General features: G+C 43.8%; 1 protein-coding gene across 2 annotated transcripts in view; it reads left to right on the top strand.

Moving 5' to 3' along the window:
* The window catches only part of CASP2 (caspase 2), a 95,237-nt gene that overhangs the window by 47,430 nt on the left and 24,125 nt on the right, over window positions 1–23,682 (top strand). For both annotated transcript variants that reach the window (XM_082267334.1, XM_082267333.1), the window contains exons 3-6: window positions 2,158–2,316; window positions 10,280–10,340; window positions 18,909–18,997; window positions 23,413–23,586. In XM_082267334.1, coding sequence (XP_082123460.1) covers window positions 2,158–2,316; window positions 10,280–10,340; window positions 18,909–18,997; window positions 23,413–23,586 — 483 coding nt within the window. The remainder of the gene's footprint in view (window positions 1–2,157; window positions 2,317–10,279; window positions 10,341–18,908; window positions 18,998–23,412; window positions 23,587–23,682) is intronic.

Raw genomic sequence — 23,682 nt, 5'->3', positions numbered from 1 at the left:
TATACACACTCAATGAGATGTTCCTGGAGTGATAGGATGTATATGATAGTATGAAGGCGATGTGCTGAAGGGACAGGTGTGAACAGTGACAAGGATTGTAATCACTTGATAGGTTTGTATAGGAGAGTTCAAGATGGTATTTAGGAATGCAGATAGGTTAGTATCGAGTATGCTAATAGGTGGTGAGGACAGCAGATGACAAATACAGGATAGAGTAACCCAGTGCAAGGATAGATAGTAGTAGACAGGAGAGCTAGCAATCTATGCAGCAGTGCAGATGATAGATGGTAGTAGGCTCAAGAGCTAGCAATCTATGTAACAGTGCAGATGATAGGATAGTATGGATAGGTAGTAACAGTCCTTAATGTGCATAGGTAGATAGCGCAATAAGGTTATGGAGGGTTCCCCTGCGGGGTACTTATCACTTGTAATGTTAGTAGTTTAGAGAGGTCCAGTAGATGAGGAATGGTCCGGTAGCGAGATACAGGGATCAGTAGCGAGGTTCCGGTCTGCTCCAGGTAAAGGGGATAGCTGGAGGTTCCGATCGAGAGACAGGCTTGAAAGCATGTGGATATCAAGGCAGGTTGAACGAACAATGTGAGTGAGACCGCCGGCGGTTGAAATAGCCGCTCTGCGGCGCTCAGCAGTGACATCATCGTTCTTAAAGGTATATGCGTACCACCTGAAGAGAAAGGTGGGACGCATTACAGAGAAAAGTGGTGATTAAGGGTACCGGAGGTACCGGAATCTTACATATAAACATTGGAATTTGATGGCAGATAGATGCAGCAAGTAGACCCCCATTTGAGCAAGGACAAATTGGATTTAATGGAGCTGCTTTCAGATCAGTAATAAAAAAAAAAAAATCATAAGTAAACTGGTATTTCAATGGATACTTGCAGCGCATCCATGTAAATCATATGCGGAAAGGGGAAAAAAGGATAATGGGACTTTATTAAAGTGATAGTAAAGTCTTTTTTTTCATCTAATAAAATAACAAACATAGTATACTTACCTGCCCTGTGCAGTGGTTTTGCACAGGCAGCCTGAATCCTTCTCTTCCTGGGTCCCTGTTCGGTGCTCCTGGCCCCTTCCTCCTGTTGAGTGCCCCCACAGCAAGCAGCTTGCTATGGGGGCACCCGAGCCGACCTGCAGCTCCCTGTGTCCATTTAGACACGGAGCCGTGCCCCCCCTCTCTCCTGATTGGCGAACTGACTTTGACAGCAGCTGGAGCCAATGGCGCTGCTGCTGCTGTGTCTCGGCCAATCAAGAGGGAGAGTCCCAGACAGCTGAGTAGCTTGTGTACATTGCTGGCTAGAGATGGGGCTCAGGTAAGTATTAGGGGGGCTGCTGCACACAGAAGGCTTTTTATCTTAATGCATAGAATGCATTGGGATAAAAAAACCTTCTGCCTTTACAACCACTTTAAGGTTCTCCCTCTTGAAAAAAATGACCAAAAAACAGGTAAATATTTTAAAAAAACATTTTAATTTTATTAATGGTACCATAGAAATTGTGAGATAAAAGTCACATTCATAAAAACAAAACTATTGCATTCTCTCATTGATATTACAGTGGATTTCAAAATACACCCCATAATGACCAGCCCATTGAAGATCAATATATGACCATTAAGAACAATATATCACCACAGATGACATTGAAAGTTGATCACACTAGGCTGATAAATTGATTGTTGATGTGGTCAACACTCTATGCGTTTTACATTGTGCTTCATCAGGAGAAGTGAGGTGATAAGAGAGGTGAAAAGGGATGCTGATGGGAGAGAATGTGAGCTATCAGTGGGAGAAGCCCCACTTAACCCTCAACTGGAGAACAACGGCCAAAGGAATGAAGGGCCTAGCCACACATTAGGCAGTCTTGAATTGCAGCACTAGCATACAAGTTGTAAGAAACGATGCACCCTTAGAGGTTTTTACTGAAAATGCCCAGTCAGAGTTCTCCACCGTATAGCCACCTTGTGACTCCTATATGGTGTGGAGTGTTCATCACCATACGGTTTTACTCCCAAATGTCCCATTGTGCGTTTTTGGCATCCATGTGCATGAGGTCTTATAGTTTATCTTCCAGCAGCTGGAGTTTCTTGAACTAATGCAAGTTTTCTCTTTTCTGCTTTCATTTATTATCTCCAAACAGTCCAACAACAGGCGCTTTAAACAGAACACCACATTGCTGGACTTACTTCCTAGCAGAGGTCCCAATGCCTTCTCTCTCTTCTGTACCGCCCTGAAGAACACTGGACAGCAGCACTTAGCTCGGCAGCTGGAGGCCTTAGCGAAGACTGGGGAATCAAAAGTAAGTGCTCCTTTATTTTACATCAGGAGGATCCATACAGAGACTGTGCAACAGGATAAGAAATATGTCAACAACCACAGCGTATAGCATCGTAAAAAATTTGAGGGTGATTTGTGCAGGTCCCACCTTTAAAGTGAACCTATTCCCAGACTACTGGGAATAGGTATACTGGCAAAAGTGGAACTTCCGCTTATATCCTTTCTTTATACTACGGTGCCACATTTGACACCTGTCAGGGGGAAATGGGTATCTGTTTTTGACAGGTACCCTTCCCCATTTCCGGGAGACAGTGCCACAGCGCCGTCCCTCGGAAGCTTGTCCTCCTTCCTCCCCCGCCAGGCCAATTAGAAAGCACAGCAGGAAACCGGCTGTGAAGGCGAACAGCTTCACTGCCGGTTTCTCTTACCTTTAATGGGGGCGGCAGCAGCACCCGGGTGCCAACATCACGACAGGTAAGTCCTAATATTAAAAGTCAGCAGCTACAGTATTTGTACTCCTGACTTTTCATTTTGTTTTTGTGGGGGGGGGGAGGGGGGGGGGTGACTCCTCTTTAATGAGCAGTAAAAGAGATCTCACTGACCTCTCTAGCTGTTTGCATTGTGAAGTGATTCATCCTCAAAATCACAACAGAGACTCTTAAGGTCAGGAGTCAGTTCTTTCTCAGAGCTTCCAGCACCCTAGCACAAAAACAAATAAGAAAAGGTAGTGACACTCCAGATATGTAAGCAGTTATCTCTGTTTATTATAAGGCAGGCCACCTAAGCTCCACCTTCCGACACGTTTCACAACAGGCTAAGCTTCTAGTATAAGCGAATGATACATGTGGGAGAAAGAAGCTCAGTTGGATTACCTTACAATAAGCAGAGATAATAGCTTACTGATTTGGTGTGTGACCCTTTCTTCTGTTTTTTTTTTGCGCTGTGAGGCAAAGCACAACCTTCATCGGAGCCAACACCCAAAGAAGTGACTGAGGCGTGTATATTTATCTTTAGAGAAACAATGCATTTTGTAGCTTCCAGTATCTGCTATATGTTTACATTGGAGGGCTGGAAGGCTAGATTTTTTTCCCTTGAAATAGAAAGTAAGGGGGAGGGAGGAGCTGTGGCATATGAGCCTCTGTTGTGAAACTTAAAGATGGACTTCTCTACAATGCTTATAGCTACAGGGGTTAAATGAGGATTTGTACTTATGCTGTTTGTTCAAAGTATGTAAATACTTTACATAGTCTCCGTACAGCTTGGCTTAAATATTTTTAAGGTAATTGGTTAGGGAAGTTTGTTAGGGGCGATGAAAACTAAAGAAAGAACCCAGAGATGTTACCAGTTTTGCAAAGTAATGTGCAGAATGCAGTAACCCAAGGCATCTAGTCAGTAGCCAGAATTTAAAAATAATAACCCAAAAAAAATGTGTAGTAATCAGCGCAAACCACAATAATCAAAAATAAATTATATAGATGAATAAATTCAAGGCTGCAAGCAATCATTCCACCAGTGAATAAAAATAAATCAATATTGCTGTGCCAAGTGACTAAAATTAATCAAAATTAGATCAATAACAGTAATATCATAAGTGTGAATCCTACAAATGAATCAAAAAATGTGCATAAATATGAACTGAATATTCACCCTGTAAGCCGGCTAAGGGGAGGTTGAAGATGCGGAGTGGAGAAGACAGGTAGTCCAGTTAAAGAGGTTGTAAACCCACCTCACAAACATTTACCTATAGGTAAGCCTATATTAAGGCTTACCTATAGGTGCTATAAATATCTCCCAAACTTGCACCGTTTAGGAGATATTTAGAGTGCATACTGCCGATTACGTCATCGGCGCAGGCGCTCTGAAGGAACGGCCACCCGTGCCGTTCCTTCAGAGCTCAATGCCGTGAACGGCGGCTCCCTCGCGCATGCGCGGGAGTGATGTAATCGCGCCTCCGGCCAATCAGATGGCTGGAGGACGCGAACCCGGAAGCAGGACGGCCAGACATGTCGCCGTCCTGTCGCTGAGGTGGCGGCACGGCGGGGGCTTCGTTTTAAGGTAAGTACTACATAATGAGCTAGTATGCGATGCATACTAGCTCATTATGCCTTTCTCTTTACAGGGCTTTTTTTTTCTCAATTTTTTTTTTTTTGGGGGGGACTTTACTTCCTCTTTAATAATACCGATACTTATATAACTCTTATGATTCTATCCCTGAGGTGAGCTGCTATTCTAGCACTAGTCACTGAGAGCACCAGTTTGAAGTGTTTGGAGCACGATCTCACTTTTTCCTCACTGGATCACTGATTGGGATATTTGGAAGACCCTCTCCTTGATTAGGATTGAGTTTGGGACTTTTTTCTTATCATTTGACCATTGCACTTTTTGATCATTTTTTTTACTCGCACTTTTCGTTGCATTTGCACTTTTGTATATTTATATTGTAAATATTCAGTTCATATTTATGCACATTTTTTGATTCATTTGTATGATTCACACTTATGATATTACTGTTATTGATCTAATTTTGATTGATTTTATTCACTTGACACAGCAATATTGATTTATTTTTAGTAGCCAGAATTTGCTGCTCTGATAACCATGAAATTGATTAAATTTGAAATCTAATTGGTTGCTCAGGGCAATTGCAATTTTCACACAGTTGTCTCTTTGTGAGCCTTCGAGGTACCAGTTGTCACAGCCAGAACTGATAGGGAAAGAAGTATTCCTTTTTATTAGATCATCACATGGGGAGAGGTGGGATCTGGGGGGCCCCCTTGTTACAGAGGACGTCCAGATTCTGATAAGTCCCCTGCCCGCAGACCCCCACAACCACCGCCCAGGGTTGTCGGGAAGAGGCCCTTGTCCCCATCAACATGCGGACAAGGTGCTTTGAGGGGGGGGTGGCAGAGTCCCCCTGCCCCAAAGCACCCACCTCCCCATGCTGAGAGCGTGTGGCCTGGTATAGTCCAGGTTTTGGGGGGGGGGGGAGCCTCTCGCTCATCCCCTCCCCTTTCCTAAACCTTGCCAGGCTGCATGCTCGGATAAGGGTCTGGTAGGGACCTTGGGGGGGACCACACGCCGTTTTTTTTTTTTCCATTTTGACGTGGAGTTCCCCCTCAAGATCCTCAGAGCGCAAGTCGCACCACAAGTCGGATCATCATGATCTGACTTGGATGCGACTTCCATTCAAATCAATGGGCTCCCATAGGGAACCTTTGATTTTCACATTAAAAAAAAAAAAAAAACATATGACGTGGCTTAACGCTGTATAAGCAATGTTAGGCAACGTTTAGCAGCGCTAGACATTTTTACAGCTGTAACGCCGTCCTTATAACGCGCTGGTCCTGGGGTTTTTTTGCAGCTTGAAAACGCCTATGCCACTTACAGCTTTAAAACATCTGTGCATGCATGAGGCCATAAAATAACATGAAGACATTTATAAGCTGCAAAAAAAGGAAGCGTCTGACTCTCCTAAAAGCAGCTGCAAAAATGCCCGGTGTGCATGAGGCCTTAAAACGATACTCAAATCCATGTTTTATTTCCCTACCTAAATGTTCTGTAAAGCACATAATCGCACAGCGAATTCAACCTTGTTCCGTTGTAATCCGCTGTTCGAGTGCCACACAGTGGGTCCCATGCCACCTTAGTCTTTTTCAGCTGGCTGCCTTTTTTGGTTGTAAACAGCCAGCTCAAATGATGCCACACACTCCTTTTCCAGCGCCTTGTGTGTCGATCCTGCAGCAATTTTTCTGGCGGAGGGGGCGAGTGTTAAAACTGAGCAATTCCTATATTTCTTCTTTAAAGTGGAGTTCCACCCATTTTAATAAGTTCAGATGTATGTAATCCCCATAAAAAATATGTATCCCAGCAGCCCTTACGAATCGCCTAGTGACGAAATCTCGCATTATTACACCGGCACCAGCTGTACTCGGATGTATTGCATTGAGTCCGTGCTCCGCCCCGCCTCGTCTCCTCTCAGTGAGGTCTACGGGATGTAATTCTTTCAGTCCGCGCTCACTGAGAGGAGGCGGGGGCGGAGCGCGGACTCAAAGCTATACATCCCCTGGAGCTCACTGAGAGGAGGTGGGGCGGAGGACGGACTCAATGCAATACATCCCGAGTACAGCTGCTGCCGGTGTAATAATGTGAGATTTCCTCACTAGGCGATTTGCAAGGGCTGATGGGATACATACCAGGAGCCCTTGTGAATCGCCGAATGATGTAATCACCTATAGGCAGCCGGACCCGGAAGTGAGGATCAATAAAGAAGAAAAAAAGGTATTTCCTTGCAGAAAAAAATAAAATAGTTTCCATTGCTAAAATAATTTTTTATGGGGATTTACATACATCTGAACTTATTAAAATGGGTGGAACTCCACTTTAAGCTGGCCATAGATGTTTTTTTTTCTATTTAATTCAGAAAACTAACAGATTCCTCAATGTAAAGGAATGAAAGAAAGTGCAATTTCTGACAGCGGGACTCGGCACTGTCAAAATGCACTGATCAGCGGCTGCAGCTTTTTATTTGCAAACACTCCCCAACTTGTCAATTCAACAGAAATCGATCTAATGATCACCTTCAGTCAAACAGAACAGCCACACTGATCAAAATTCATCCGGTCCTTGTTGAGCCTACTGGATTTCGATCCATCTGGCATGGGTGCTTAACCTATGGCCCTCCAGCTGTTGCGGAACTACAAGTCCCATCATGCCTCTGCCTTTGGGAGTCATGCTTGTAACTGTCAGCGGCTTGCAATGCCTCATTGGTCTTGTAGTTCTGCAACATCTGGAGGGCCACAGGTTGAGCACCTGTGATCTATGGCCACCTTTAAACATGGAGGATTACATATGCCGAACACTTTTGTTTAGGGATCTGACGGACAGAAGAGATGCCTGAGAGTAGCTGAATCATGCCTACATATACACTACATTACCAAAAGTATTGGTCCTGACTTCAACCTGATAGAACACCTTTGGGATGAATTAGAGCGCAGACTGTAAGCCAGGGCTTCTCATCCAACATCAGTGCCTGACCTCACAAATGTGCTTCTGGAAGAATGGTCAAACATTCCCATAGACACACTCCTAAACCTTGTGGACAGCCTTCCCAGAAGAGTTGAAGCTGTTATAGCTGCAAAGGGTGGGCCAACTCAACATTGAACCCAACGGACTAAGACTGGGGTGCCATTAAAGTTCATGTGTATGTAAAGGCAGGCATCCCAATACTTTTGGTAATGTAGTGTATGTCCTGACCCACCTAGGAAGACATTTATAAGGCAGTAACTGAGCTTTTTGAAAGTAGAAGTCTATTTAAATTGTACTATATTGACATTAGTAGAGCAGAATAGGAAGTGAAATGTTGCCATCTGTTTCGGCTTTCCATTCGATGTTGGTTGTGAACTCCATGGCCTGTTGCTATGTAATACATTTTGATAGCAGTTGTTTCTTTGTGTACAATAGGGCTTGTTCCTGGCACTCACCTCCAGGTTACACCCAGACCTCAGTCCAGGATTTACTCCACAAAGATAGCAGTATAAATATTTAATAAATAATGTATTCTTATTATATTACATTGTACAATACATTGCAGCTTGTTGAATGAAGTAGACTCGTCACAGACCTCAGCAGTTCAAACTGAGTTTATGATAACACAAAAAAATAGTAGAAAGAGAGGTTACCTTCAGTAAAAAAAAACATTATTTTCTAATCTGTTCAGAATAAATTGTTTTATTTTAGAGCCAACCCTTTATTCACATTCTGGGCATATCAATATATACAATATACTAAAACTGGAGAATGTGAAATCCGGTGCAACTGTGCATGGTAGCCAATCATCTTCTATCTTCAGCTTGTTCATTTAGGCTGCATTCACACTTGAGCGTAGCGTTTTTTACCGCAATTTTACCGCGATTTTCAGGCATTTTTTCAGGCGTTTTTGGAGGCAGGCATTGACATCTATCAAAAACGCTGGTAATCAGCCCAAAAAGAAGCTCATGTACTTTTTTCAGCTACAGGCGTTTTGCAAAACGCTCAGATGTGAACAGGGCCATTTAAATGAATGTGGTTTTACTTGTTGGGCGTTTTAGAACGTTTTTTTTAGCGTTTTTGGAGCTGAAAAACACTCAAAAACGCCCAGATGTGAATGGAGCCTTAAGCTTTGACAATAAAACCTGGAAGCTGATTGGTTTCTATGGAGAGCTGCACCAGATTTCGCACACTCCAGTTGTAGTAAATAAACTCCTAAGTGTCATTTATTTTTACAGTAGTGTATTCAAAGATTAAGTTCACCTCTTGTAACATGTTACGCCCGTATTTAGGGTGTAATATGTTGCTGTTACAGCAGCCCCCGGTCCCCCTTTGTGACAGCGGGCCGGAGATCCTCTCTTCACACCTGCTGTCACAATTTTAAAAACACGTAGCTGTTCAGGGCTCTGCTCACCTGGCCATGTCATTCATTCACAGAGTTCTGTGAATGGGAGAACTACAACTACCAACAGCCATTGCAGCTGATGGCTTGTAATTCTCAATGAACTACCATGGTGCTTTTTATCACTCTCGGTAGTGCTTGGAGCTTCCTTTTGGATATCTATGTGTTATATGGGATGTTGGTTTGCGACGATACAGATTTTAAATATTTATCTGTGCAATCTATGCTGTGATATCTACGTAAAAGTGCTATTGTGTATAAATTAATACAAAAATACAAAAATTATTACAGATACAAATATGTAAAATCCACCTCCTCCTCCTCCTGTGTTATTAAAAAATTGCTAGTGCTTATAAGTGCTGTGAATCAAGAAAAATTGCCAGGATGTAAACATAAGTAGTGAGTACAAATAGTCCCCAATTGTGCATCCACTGAATAACCACCTGGGAAGCTATTGTGATGTGGGTTAGCAAGACCTTTATGCTAACAGCTTAATGCGAAATTGTGCAAAACAATTATAATCCTTTTTGAAAAATATAAATAAATAAAAAAAAATAATAATAAATTAGCAAACTCTTTACATGCTGCACTGTTCAATCCATATCAGCAGCCATTCGTTATGCTATTTAAGTGAATGTCCAAATGTGTCCACAGTGCTGTGCCAAAAATACATCTGTGCAGGTGTTACACCATTCAGTGTCCTCTGTGTCTTCACCCATGGTCCCCACTAGGTAATGCAATCACCAGCCAGCCCACCCCTTTCAACAGGGGTATAACGTTTTAGGTACTGTCCTTCCCGTTATGGGATGTCCCCTCTTCTGGTGTCCGATTCCTAGGTGGGTCCATTGTTTCTCAGGGAAAAAGGATAGAATGCCCCATAGTGTAGTAATATTTCAACCAAATGTTTTATTTAAATAGTAACTTACAGTTGCAGAGTAAAAAATCCAGCGTTGCTGTGGCGCTTCCGCGTTCCACAGCCGAAAACCACAATACCGGAAGTGACGCCATTTTTCTTTCAGTTACACTGATAGTCTGCAAGAACCTGAGATTGCACCAGTTTTATACCAGGACAGGTTAGAATAAAGTTGGCTATAGATAGATCGAAGCTTGACAGGTACAGCAGGGACCGTCTGAGATTTGAGCCATCTGTGGGCAGGCTGGTTGTACTGAAGTTAATCCATCATATTTTTTGCATGCAATCACTGCCAGTGGCTATAGTCGCTATCAGTAGTCATTGTGTTTTACAGGCATGGAAGGCTCCTCACCAGCAGAACACAATAGTGCTGCAATAGGTATTCTCCCTTCAACACTCACTGTGTTGATGGGGAAATCAGTTAATTTTCTGTTCTTCCAGCCTTGATGGAAGGACAGATAATTGTATAATATATGACTTGTTTAAGTATGTGTGATCTGACTGCCAGCTGTTAGCAGCGCAGTCAACTAACCTTCCCAGATCAGCCCCAGTTAGTTTGCCCAATTAAAATACTACACTTCTTTATTAATAATTTTCTTGTTGGCATCCTGTTAATTATTTTTTCTCTGTTCTCTCTTGTTGCAGGAAACACCGCTTCCATTGTCTGTGCAAGAAACCGTTCCAAGAGGAAGACTTTTCCCACTAGGTGAGGTTTTGGCAGATGTTCAGGCTGAGCAGTAGACGGCTCTCAGTCCAATGTTAGAGAGCAGTTACTCAGCACTACAGATCGAGTACATTAAAGGAAACCTACACTGAGAAAAGTAGAGACCACTATTGCTGACCCTTTTCCTAAAATGCTAGTTGCATGGCAGTCTCTAGATTAACCCCTTCTTGACCGCCCCACGCAGATATCGTGCCCTCCAGCGCAAAATCATGTAACTGTATGTGATTTCGTGCACTGGGTCTGGGGCACACGTCGCAGGCCACAGCGGGAGCCAATCAGCGGGTCTGCGGACCCGATATTCACTGGCACCCGGCGATCGTTCTCAGGAGAGGCAGAACAGCAGTCTGCCTATGTAAACAAGGCAGACCCTCGTTCTGTGAGAGGGGAAGATGGAGATCTTGTGCTTCTGCTAAGCAGGAACACGGATCTCTGTCTTGCTCCAGTCCAAGCACCTCCCCCACACAGTTGGAAAGCACTCCCTAGGAGCACATTTAACCCTTTGCATTTTTTTTTTAGCATTGATCACTGTATTGGTGTCACTGGTCCCCAAAAAATGTCACTTAGTGTCAGATTTGTCCACCGCAATGTCGCAGTCCCACTGAAACGTGCTTATCGTCGCCATCACTAGTGAAAACAATTAAAAAAATAAAAATTATATAAATATATCCCATAGTTTGTAGACGCTACAACTTTTGCGCAAACCAATCAATATACGCTTATTGTGATTTTTTTTTTTTACAAAAAACGTAGCACAATACATATTGGCCTAAATTGATGAATACATTTGATTTTTTACATTTTTTTATTGGGTATGTTTTATAGCATTAAGTAAACAATATTGTCCCCCCCCCCCCCCCAAAATTGGCCGTCTGTGACAGACACAGCTCCAGAATCTTCTTGACCATTGGGAAACTAGGCAGGAAAAAGCTTTACCACGCCTATGGGGCAGTCCCAGGTGATATACTCCCACTTCCTGCTATATACACTCAGTTGTTTTTCTACCTAGTCAGGGGTAAGGACCTAGTTCTTTGCTGTGATCTCCGGTCCTACCATTTTTTCTTTTTTAAACTGATTTTTTTTTTCCTCTTATTTTCTGTTCCTGTGGGAACTACAATCAACTGCCGGATTGGGCGACGTACTGGATATTCTAGATCCTTCCGGTCTCACCAGTCCGTTCAGCGAGCGTGACCCGATCTCACCTCTGCACCAGGTCGGCAACAACATGCCCCACTGGACGGGGGCTGGCCAGCGAGTTAATCATCTTGCGAGGACGCTCACACCTGGTCACGACTTGAGTCGTGGCGTACCTCTGGCCCGCAGCACCCCCATTCCAAGATGGTGCAGTGGTCTACCTGGAGTGGTGCCCACCCGATTCCGTGGTGTGGTAAGTAGTGTCTTCCTTGGTGGTCTTATGGGGTGGACTTGGGCCCCTCCCTGGGATGGTCGGACCCTTGGATTCCCCTCCATCCCCCCAGCCCCTCTAAACAGTCACTGTGGGTCTTTTGGCCCCCAAACCACCCCCCCCCTCCCTTTCCCGGGTGCGGTAGGAGCTGGCTTTGCCACATGCTCCAGAAGGGAGGGAGGTTAGATGTGGTTGCTGCTGACCAGGTTGCACAACGAGGGGTTTTGAGCAGGTTCCCTGCCTCCTGGGGGTTAGTGACTGGGACAGGGATGTCCTTTGGGTTCACTGCGGCCGTGGTTGGGCTGGGGGAGCAGATGTTTTATCATCCACAGGTACCTGCCTCACGTGGCTAGATTGGGACAAAAATTTAGGCTGTGGCTTAGCGGCCTACTCGCAGCTGACGGACCAAGCTGTCTGAGCTACTGACCAAGCTGTCCGAGTTGCTGGCCAAGCTGTCTAAGCTGCTGACCAAGCTGGGGAGCGGATGTTTTATCATCCGTGGGTACACGCCTCACATGCCTGTACCGGGTCAAAAATTTAGGCTGCGGCTTCGCGCCCTACTCTCGGTTGACGGATCAAGCTGTCCGAGCTACTGACCAGGCTGTCCGAGCTGCTGGCCAAGCTGATGACCAAGCTGCTGAAGCTGACAATCCGCCTTCCCCCCTGCTGCCCTGGGTGGTCGGCTCCGCTGGGGCTCGCGGCTGGGCACCCTCAAAAATTTAGGCTTCAGTTTGCGGCCTACTGGGCCACGCAGCCGCTTTGAGCGCTGCTGTTGGGGAGTGTGGCCTCAGTGAGTTTTGCTGAAACCCCCAACTCTCTTCCTGGGCATCTGACGGACTGTGAATCTGGGCAAACGCGGCTGGGCCTCCATGAAAATTTAGGCCGCTGCTTGCGACCTGCTGAGCCACATGGTCAGCCTGGTGCCTCTCTTAAACTGGGTGGTGCCATGGGGGGCGTTTCATTTTTAGTGACAGTATAGCAGCCATTATTGTGTGGGCGAGGGTACTCTGCCTGCGCGTCTGCGTCACAGCGAGCGGCCCCCCTTCAAATGTCCTCTATGAAAGGCGACCCTCTTACTTTTTTGTGGGGTCTAATAGGTGGTCCTTTTGTGGACCTTTGGCCAGCGTCTCCTTGCGGGACTGAGGTTAGCGGCTTCCGCTACCTCTTATGTTTTCAGGGTGAGCTTAGTATATAGCAACCCTACTGGGTCTGCGTCAACGCGCTTCGAATGCTCTGGTAGTGGGGATGATTCCTCTTTTCTCAGATGAAAAGGCGCTGAAGGATGCACTGATTGTATTGGTGGAGAAAATTATAAACATGAGGGATGCAGCTGCTGCTCTGTCTGAGGCGCCGGTCCCCTTCGTGCCCACAGATCCTCTAAAGCGCCTACTTTGACAAAATTGTCGCGAGTCAGTGGAGTTGTCCTAAACGCTATATGGCAGTGCCTAAGCGTTTTGATAGACGGTATCTCTTGAGGAGTCTCTGTTGAATAATTGGGCAGTTCCACCTGTGGGGGACTCTCAGGTCTCTGGGCTGAATAAATCCACCCTAATTATGGTGAAGGAGTTGCTGGTTTTTAAAAGATCCTTTTAACACCATAACGAGCAGCCGCCGCAGATGTACTGCGGCAGGCTGGCTCTCCCAGGCAAAGTCCTGTACATGTACGGCATTCGCCTGGGAGGAGCTAGGGGTCTCGTCAGTGGGGAAGCTGGCGCGAGTGTCATGCGGCTCCGATGGCCGCCTGACACCGGCAATCTCTCCCCGCTGACAGAAGGGCGGACGGCTGATGTAAACACAGCCGTTTGTCCTTCTCCATGAGATGATCACAGAGACCATGTGATCCTGCTATATAGGATCACATGTCTCTATGGTCATCACACAAGCCCAACCACAGTTAGAATCATTCCCCTAGGCTTACATTTAACCCCTTGATCACCCATAGTATTAACTGCCAGTGTCATTATTACAGTAACAGTGCATATTTTTTGCATTGATTACTGTAGTAATGTCACTGGTACCCCCAAAAGTGTCAAAAATATCAGTTGGGGGTCCGATCTGTCCGTCGCAATGTCGCAGTCCTGCAAAAAATCGCAGATCGTCACCATTACTAGTGGAAAAAAAACAATAAAAATTACATAAATCTTTCCCGTAGTTAGTAGATGCGATAACTTTTGCGCAAACCAATCAAAATACGCTTATTGCGATTTTTTTTTTTTACCAAAAATATGTAGCAGAAAACAAATTGGCCTAAAATGTTAAAAAATTTAGATTTTTACATTTTTATTTTTGGGAATGTTATATAGCCGAATGTAAAAAATATATATTTTTTTTTTTCAAAATTGTCGCTCTTTTTTTGTTTATAGCGCAAAAAATAAAAATTGCAGAGGTGATCAAATACCACCAAAAGAAAGCTCTGTTTGTGGGAAAAAAAAGGACGTCAATTTCGATTGGGTACAGCGCTGCACGACCGCCCAATTGTCCGTTAAAGTCACGCAGTGCCGATTTGCAAAATATGGCCTGGTCATTAAGCAGTAAAATCTTCCGGTCCTTAAGTGGTTAAAGGAAGTGGGAGTATATCCCGCTGGGACTGCCCCATAGGCGTGGTAAAGCTTCTTCCTGCCTAGTGTCCTACTCCTGTAGGGGACAGCATAACCCAATGGTCAAGAAGGTTCTGGAGCTGTGTCCGTCAATGAACATCAGAGAAAAGGATTTTACGGTAAGACAAAAATCCAATTTCTTTTTTTTTCCCAGCAGGCGGGGTGTCACTACTCACTTATCTTGGTTACCCATGCCTTTTCTTTGAGTGCCCTCTCAGTATTCCCTGATGGCCGCAGGTCGGGCTTCCACAGCTCCCGGCAAGGACACCCCGCCTGCTGGACTACTGTCCACAATGTTCTTATATATTCTGACTTTACTGTTGAGCTATGAGTATATCGGATATGGATAAAACCCTCTTTGGGATGACTCATAATTCCCTTATTTTTGTGATACAGTACATATGTTTCTACCTATTATACCAAGGCCTTCTTATGTGACCTGTAAGGGGGATACATTTTCTCTCTTGCAGTGACTTAGGATGCACCTGCTCCTGATGAAGTGGAAATTATCCACGAAACGCGTTGAGCCTTTCATCGATGCATCTTTCAACTTTTATATAAATGCTATTATTAGCGATGGTTCCATTCCAATGTACATTTCAGCAGCTCTGTATGATCTGATACTATGTTTTTATTGTATTATTTACCCAATTGCTCTATGTATGTATTGTGCTTTGTATGATGATGACATTCGTTATTAAATCATCCCTTTCTGTACTGCTGACTCTACGTTTTTATACGCCAACCACTCCCACACACTTCATATAAAGTCCCACTTTCCCCCTCTTTTTATTTCTATTTGTACTTTTTTTTCGTTTAGCAACGCTTGGCAATTGGCTGTTTATATTTATTAATATTATGCTATGGATTTATCATATATTACCCTATTTACCGTGCCAATTGCCTTATGTACCCTTCTTACCCCCCCTTTTTTATTCCCTTCCCCCCTTGTTTCTGTATGAATAGGGATGGAGACATCTAGCCACAGATGGGCAGTGCCTCACACAAAGTCCCAATTGTTTGTTCTTGGTTTTGTCCTATGAGACTGCCAGACTTCTGTTCCTCTGTCTGTACAGTGCTGATTGGCCCTGTGCTGATCACATGCACCCTCCTAAGAAAATAAAATCCTCTCTAGCAATACACACCAAACTGAGCATGTGCAGCCTGACGTCATAGACTCAGGAAATTATTAGGGGACAGTGGAAGAAGGGGAGAATCAAACAGCCTTTTTACACAATGTAGAGGATTAACCCCTTAGGTTCCACAATGAGTATAGCAAGCATGCTTTACTGCATATACACACCGATTTTACTGTAGTGGGTCAAGTAGCACTTTAAAGAGGATCTTCACCTTAGAAAAAATAAATAAAAATCAGCAGCTACAAATACTCCCCCCCCCCAGTAGTACTCCCAGCTCTGCTGATACCCCACTCAGTAGTACCCCCAGCTCTGATGATACCCCACTCAATTATAGAGGTAGGGAGACTACTGCGCTTACTAAAAACAAAAATAAATAAATAAATAAATTGAACAGCTGCTGGCACTACAATACAACTATATTGTTAAATCTGTAAAAACATAGAAAGTGCCACGCTACAAATGTGAAAATATTTGGATGGATCCAATATATGTGTTAACCCGTGATTATATATGTATATAAAAATCAATAAACCATGAGATACTACATCTCGTATGGAAGATGCAACGTGCAAACTTGTGCAAAAATATATGATATGAAATGCAATCACACTATAGAAGAAAGTTTAAAGAATCCTCAAAGGTATAAAAATTGTATAAGGTAAATAAAGTCATGTTTTTGGATGGTATCACACTATGTGGAGCATTTTTGTTTTTTGGAGCACTTTAACCACTTGCCGACTGCCTAACGACGATTTACATCGGCGGTCAGCCCCTCACAGGCAAAGTGACGTACGTCTACGTCGCTAGCCTGTGAGCCTCTAGGGAGCGAGCGCGCGCCGCCGGAGGCGCACTCCCGCTCGCTCACGGACCCCCCCGCACGTGTGCCTGGCCGACCCGATGTCCGACGGGCACTCGCAATTGTCCGTTACAGCGGGAGAAAGGCAGGCGGCTAATGTAAACAAAGCCGCCTGTCATTCTCCCCTGTGTAAGAATGGAGATCATACGGTTCTGCTATATAGGACCGTTGATCACTGTTCTTACACCTCAAGCCACATCCAATCACAGTTAGATACACGCCCCTAGGTACACACTTAACCCCTCCCTCTCAAAAAGTTAACCCCTTCACTGCCAGTGTCATTTTTACAGTAACAGTGCATATGTATAGCACTGATTACTGTAGTAATGTCACTGGTACCCCCAAAAGTGTCAAAAATGTCAGTCAAGGGTCCGATCTGTCCGCCGCAAAGTCGCAGTCCCGCAAAAAAAAAAACGCAGATCGCCGCCATTACTCATTAAAAAAAAAAAACAACAAAAATGACAAAAATCTTTCCCTTAGTTAGTAAACGCAATAACTTTTGCGCAAACCAATCAAAATATGCTTTTTGCGATTTTTTTTTTTTTTTTTTTACCAAACATATGTAGCATAAAACAAATTGGCCTAAAATGTTAAAAAATTTTGATTTTTACATTTTTTTTGGGAATTTCATATAAAAAAAATGTGAAAAATATTGTTATTTTTGCAAAATTGTCGCTCTTTTTTTGTTTATAGCGCATGATCAAAAAATCGCACAGATGATCAAATACCACCAAAAGAAAGCTCTGTTTGTGGGAAAAAAAGGACGTCAAATTCGTTTGGGTACAGCGTCGCACGACCGCGCAATTGTCCGTTTAAAGTCACGCAGTGCCGAATAGCAAAATAGGCCCTGGTCAGGAAGGGGGTAAAATCTTCCGGGGCTTAAGTGGTTAAAGACCGGAGGAGGAATCTGATACGAGGGTAGTTTCAGCAAGGTCTTATCACCCTATGTTCATGCGACTCTATGGTAACAACATTGGAGTCCATCATCTCCACATCTCCACACCTTAAAGATTGGAGGAGGAATCGGATACCAAGGTTGTCCCAGCAAGGCTTTAATATCCTATGTGTGTACGACTCTATATTAACAGCATTAGAGTCCATTATCTCTGGTAAGCGCTCCTGCAATTTTCCTGTTTGGTGTTGGAAGCACTATTGGTGTTTTTTCTATTTTCTTCACTGGATCACTGAAGATTGACTTCATATTTATGGATTTCACCTTATATGTGGACATTTACCTTATACAATTTTTATACCTTTGAGGACTCTTTACACTTTCTTTAAAGGCTATAGTGTGATTGCATTTCATATATATTCTTGCACAAGTTTGCACGTTGCACCTTCCATATGAGATGTAGTATCTCATGGTTTTCTTGATTTTTATATATATATATTATTTAAAATCACAGGTTAACACATATATTGGATCCATCCAATTATTTTCACATTTGTAGCGTGATGCCCCACTCAGTAGTACCCCCAGGTCTGCTGATTTCCATGCTCAATAGTAACCCCCGGCTCTGCTGATCCTTTGGTTTGCTGATCACCCTCTCTCTGGTACCCACTCACCTCCTGCTATATTGCTCCCACGCTGCACACCACATATTCTGCTCTGGTCCGGACACCACTTACCTTCCTGCTAATCCCTGCTGCACAACAGATGTGACGTCTATACCAGACACTCCCAGAATATTTACACATGAACCGGAAGTGGCTGCTTTCCACTTTGCTTGTTGGATTCCTAGTGCATCCTGGGATAACTCATACCTGCAATACCTCCAAAACACAGCAAAGGTAACTCAATAAAAGCCCCTCAAAAGCTTCAAGTGCTGCAATCGAGCTTTGTCATAGACTTCTATGGAGGCTTTGTGGACACTTTGAAGCACCAAAAAAGCAACATGGAGTAAGGTAACCGTTTTATTTAGTGACAGGTGCTTTAATTGGCTTTCAGAGTGCTTTAATAAAATGATGTCCAATGCCACATTTTGCCCAGGAAAAGGGGGGGGGGGGGTTGCATGACCTTAACCTTGCGTTGAGGCTTTTAGGGACCGCATTGATGTGCTAACTCTTTGCAGTTTCTACTTTTGCCCATTGGTCCTTGAGAATATAGTGCCAGTGCAGCCCCTCCCCCCCCCCTCCTCCGTTGATGTGTATATTGGATATGTAAGGAGTAGTTTTTGCTTCAAACTTGATGATGCCTGCTGTTGGTTGAAACACTCTGCAGTGTATGAGAGGTGTGCAGGTTCAAATTCAGGTATTCATATCAAGGACCCCTGTTCTGTAACACCTAAGTGATAAATATCTGTAATAGTTTCAACATTTCTTTGATTTATGTGCTTCTCACTAGTTCCAGGGCTGCAAAACCTTTACACAAATTTTTGTCCAGTAAGTAGTATGCACAGAATAGGGAATGGCTGCTTCCATCTGAGCCTTATCACACAATTGTTTTGCTTCATGACAGCATCTCTTGAAATGTACCTATGATTTATGCATTCTGTTGGATCTGTTCTTGTTGAATGAATTGTTCCCGTGACCATGGCCTTCTTTGGTATTTCCCAGAATGCTATGAGATGAGCATAGATGATGGAGATGGTCCAGTAAGCGTGAGTCACACCAGCGTTGATTTCTTCCTTAATCACCAGAAACAGGTTAGTACATCTTTGTCTTTATGGGTTCCTGTAAATTATAGCCGTATTAGTGCACTCGTAACAACACAATTGAGTACTGTCTGTGAGAGTCCATTCACACTGCCGCGACTTGTGAGGCGACTTGTGTGCCCTCAAGTCGCCCCAAGTCGCTTGACATAACAAAAGCAATGTAAATCAATGAGAGCCGTCTTAATTGGCACCACTGAAGTCGCTCCGACTTCAGAGAAGGGTCCTGTACTACTTTGAGGTGACTTGTATCCGACTTGTCCCATAGACTTCAATGGGAGTCGCCTCCTTATCTTATTTGAAGCGACTTGTGATCCGACTTTGCATGAAGAAGGAAATTTATTAGCCAGGCATTCCCCACATTCCCCACTGGACTCCAGAACCAGAAAAAAAAAAGATCGTTTGTCCAGAACCAGAAAAAAAAGATAATTTTTCTTAGAATTTTTAGTAGCACAGGGATAGGGCTCAGCTCCTTTTACACCTGTGCGTTTTTGTTGTAGGCGTTTATTGGGCATTTTTTGGGCGTTTTATTTATTAGCCAGGCATTCCCCACATTCCCCACTGGACTCCAGAACCAGAAAAAAAAAGATTGTTTGTCCAGAACCAGAAAGAAAAGATAATTTTTCTTAAAATTTTTAGTAGCACAGGGATAGGGCTCCACTCCTTTCACACCTGGGCGTTTTTGTTGCAGGCATTTATTGGGCATTTTTTGGGCGTCTTTGGAGGCAGGCATGACATCTGAACTTCTGTATAGGGGTATATACACACACACACACATATATGTATATACAGTGGGTACGGAAAGTATTCAGACCCCCTTAAATTTTTCACTCTTTGTTATATTGCAGCCATTTGCTAAAATCATTTAAGTTCATTCTTCTTCCTCATGAATGTACACATAGCACCCCATACTGACAGAAAAACACAGAATTGTTGACATTGTTGCAGATTTATTAAAAAAGAAAAACTGAAATATCACATGGTCCTAAGTATTCAGACCCTTTGCTTAGTATTTAGTAGAAGCCCCCTTTTGATCTAATACAGCCAGGAGTCTTTTTGGGAAAGATGCAACAAGTCTTTCACACCTGGATTTGGGGATCCTCTGCCATTCCTCCTTGCAGATCCTCTCCAGTTCTGTCAGGTTGGATGGTAAACGTTGGTGGACAGCCATTTTTAGGTCTCTCCAGAGATGCTCAATTGGGTTTAAGTCAGGGCTCTGGCTGGGCCATTCAAGAACAGTCACGGAGTTGTTGTGAAGCCACTCCTTCGTTATTTTAGCTGTGTGCTTAGGGTCATTGTCTTGTTGGAAGGTAAACCTTCGGCCCAGTCTGAGGTCCAGAGCGCTCTGGAGAAGGTTTTTGTCCAGGATATCCCTGTACTTGGCCGCATTCATCTTTCCCTCGATTGCAACCAGTCGTCCTGTCCCTGCAGCTGAAAAACACCCCCACAGCATGATGCTGCCACCACCATGCTTCACTGTTGGGACTGTATTGAACAGGTGATGAGCAGTGCCTGGTTTTCTCCACACATACCGCTTAGAATTAAGGCCAAAAAGTTCTATTTTGGTCTCATCAGACCAGAGAATCTTATTTCTCACCATCTTGGAGTCCTTCAGGTGTTTTTTAGCAAACTCCATGCGGGCTTTCATGTGTCTTACACTGAGGAGAGGCTTCCGTCGGGCCACTCTGCCATAAAGCCCCGACTGGTGGAGGGCTGCAGTGATGGTTGACTTACTACAACTTTCTCCCATCTCCTGACTGCATCTCTGGAGCTCAGCCACAGTGATCTTTGGGTTCTTTACCTCTCTCACCAAGGCTTTTCTCCCCCGATAGCTCAGTTTGGCCGGACGGCCAGCTCTAGGAAGGGTTCTGGTCGTCCCAAACGTCTTTTATTTGAGGATTATGGAGGCCACTGTGCTCTTAGGAACCTTAAGTGCAGCAGAAATCTTTTTGTAACCTTGGCCAGATCTGTGCCTTGCCACAATTCTGTCTCTGAGCTCTTCAGGCAGTTCCTTTGACCTCATGATTCTCATTTGCTCTGACATGCATTGTGATCTGGAAGGTCTTATATAGACAGGTGTGTGGCTTTCCTAATCAAGTCCAATCAGTATAATCAAACACAGCTGGACTCAAATGAAGGTGTAGAACCATCTCAAGGATGATCAGAAGATATGGAAAGCACCTGAGTTAAATATATGAGTGTCACAGCAAAGGGTCTGAATACTTAGGACCATGTGATATTTCAGTTTTTATTTTTAATAAATCTGCAACAATGTCAACAATTCTGTGTTTTTCTGTCAGTATGGGGTGCTATGTGTACATTCATGAGGAAGAAGAATGAACTTAAATGATTTTAGCAAATGGCTGCAATATAACAAAGAGTGAAAAAGTTAAGGGGGTCTGAATACTTTCCGTACCCACTGTATACACATACACACATATAGGTGTGATAGGAGCGGAGCCCTATGCCTGCAAATAATTTCATGCCTGGCTAATAAATAAAACGCCCAAAAAATGCCCAATAAATGCCTACAACAAAAACGCACAGGTGTAAAAGGAGCAGAGCCCTATCCCTGTGCTACTAAAAATTCTAAGAAAATTTATCTTTTTTTTCTGGTTCTGGACATGCTACAGAGCTGAAACTTCACAGATACACTTTTTAGACCCCCCAGATACTAAATCCAAAGAAATCAAATTTTTTTTTTCCAATAATTTTTTCAATAATTGGCTCTCAATTTTTAAGAACTTTTTTTGTGTGATTGAGCATAACCCAGAACCATCATATTCTGATTGGCCAAATACAAAGTCGTCTATCATACAAGTCGCGCTGAATACGCGCAAAGTCGCGCTGAAAGTCGCGCTAACAAGTCGCCCCTTATGAGGCGACTTAGAGGTCGCGGCAGTGTGAACCGGCTCTAAAGCTTTTTCATTTGCACTAACAGTTAGGCTCTGTTCACACCAGTGCAATTTCAGATGCAACTTAAGTCGCATGGAACCACATGACAGTGAAAATCAGATTGATTTCAGTGGTGCCTATTCACATCAATACAACTCGGCATGGTGCCATTTTGGAAACACTTGCTGTACTACTTTCGTGTGATTCCAAAGCGATTTTGGCCCCATAAAATATGCAAACCACATCCCAGTTGCACTACATAATCACCTCAATTTGGATCCATATCGGACTGCAACAAGTTCGAACTTTGAGGTTTTTCTTTTTACAAGATTATTGTTCTCAACATTTTGTTATTGCCCCGTGTATCTGTACTGTTTGAACCTTAGAAAAAGGGAGTACACCCCAAAAGCCTGCAATTTTGTGACGTCTTTTACATTTAAAAACAAAAGTTTGTCCTGAAAAGTGCAAGTTAAAAACAAAAAGTATCACAGATTGCACTCTGTGCCATTGTTTTGCTTTTCTGTAGCTTCACAGCTGATGTCGACCACAAGGCACAGCCACGACCACAATAATTCCTATTGCAAGCCATACTCACAGCGGCTTTCAGCGATCCTGCAGAGTATGTCTCCTCCTCCTATAGGCATTAATGGAGCCATAACATGCAAGCACAGGGTATAGAATAACCTGCAGGACCACTTTTGGAAAAAAGTTGAGGGGGGTGAATGCATGCCTTATTGGCCAACTTGTACCAAAAGTAAAGTTGTCCTTTAATAAAAAAAAAAAAAATGAAAATATATACACAGATGAAGTTCCTAAAAGATTTGTGCCAAAGCATTATCCAGTCCTGGGATTAATAGAGCTCTCCCACTAACACTCATAAGGTCTTGTCCCCCCTCCCCCCCCCCCCCCCCCCGTGACTGAATAATAAAAGGAGAAGTAGCAGACTGCTGAATTCATCTCTCTGTCACTCTGCTCTCTCCTTCTAAGAGAATCTCCTTTATTAGCACATGAGCTCTGCAGCACAACTGATTGGCTCTTCTTGCTGCTCCTTCCTCTCCCAGTGTCAGCTCTTATTTATAGGGGACTGATATTGGGTCAAATTTTGGTACTTAAACTCCTTTCCGCCAGCCGTACACATATATACAGCCTCTCAGTGGGTGGGTCTTAATGCCAAGAGGCTGTATATATGCCTACCTACCTTGAACAGAGCTGTGCCGAGAGTGTGCGCACTGTGCGCTCCTGGCAATGTTACCAGCCGCTATCTGTTTACGATCTCTACTTGTGATAGAGAGGTTTCCGATCATGTGACCACTATGACAGCCAATCATTGCGGTCACATGCTCAGAAACCCTACCCCTCTCCTGGCATCTGAAATCCCTTAAAGGGCCAGGAGGCACTGCCGCCAAGGGGTTAATTGCAGCATGCAGTTTGGCTTTAATTGCAGTATGCAGCTGGGTAGTTTGTTAGCTGCACAGTATGTGAAAGTTTCAATCCTTCGATATGTCTCCCTCCAGGCCTACAGGATGAGCACTATCCCTCGTGGCTTAGCCCTAATCATCAGCAATATCCAGTTTTCCGATCCTGAACTGGGTCATCGCTATGGAGGAGAAGTGGATGAGGCCTCTCTGAAACACCTGTTTTCTAATTTCAACTATAAGGTTATTTTCCGGAGTGATTTAACTGCTCAGGTATGTAAAGACAACATGCGCTTTTCTTTTCTACATCTTTATCTACATCTTTAACTGTAAACAATAAAGCCCAATTTTGGGCACCTTAACTTTTTA

Source organism: Pelophylax lessonae (genome assembly GCF_965119305.1).
Source record: "Pelophylax lessonae genome assembly, chromosome: 9".
Taxonomy (NCBI): Eukaryota; Metazoa; Chordata; class Amphibia; order Anura; family Ranidae; genus Pelophylax; species Pelophylax lessonae.
This window is presented reverse-complemented; position numbering and strand designations above follow the sequence as displayed.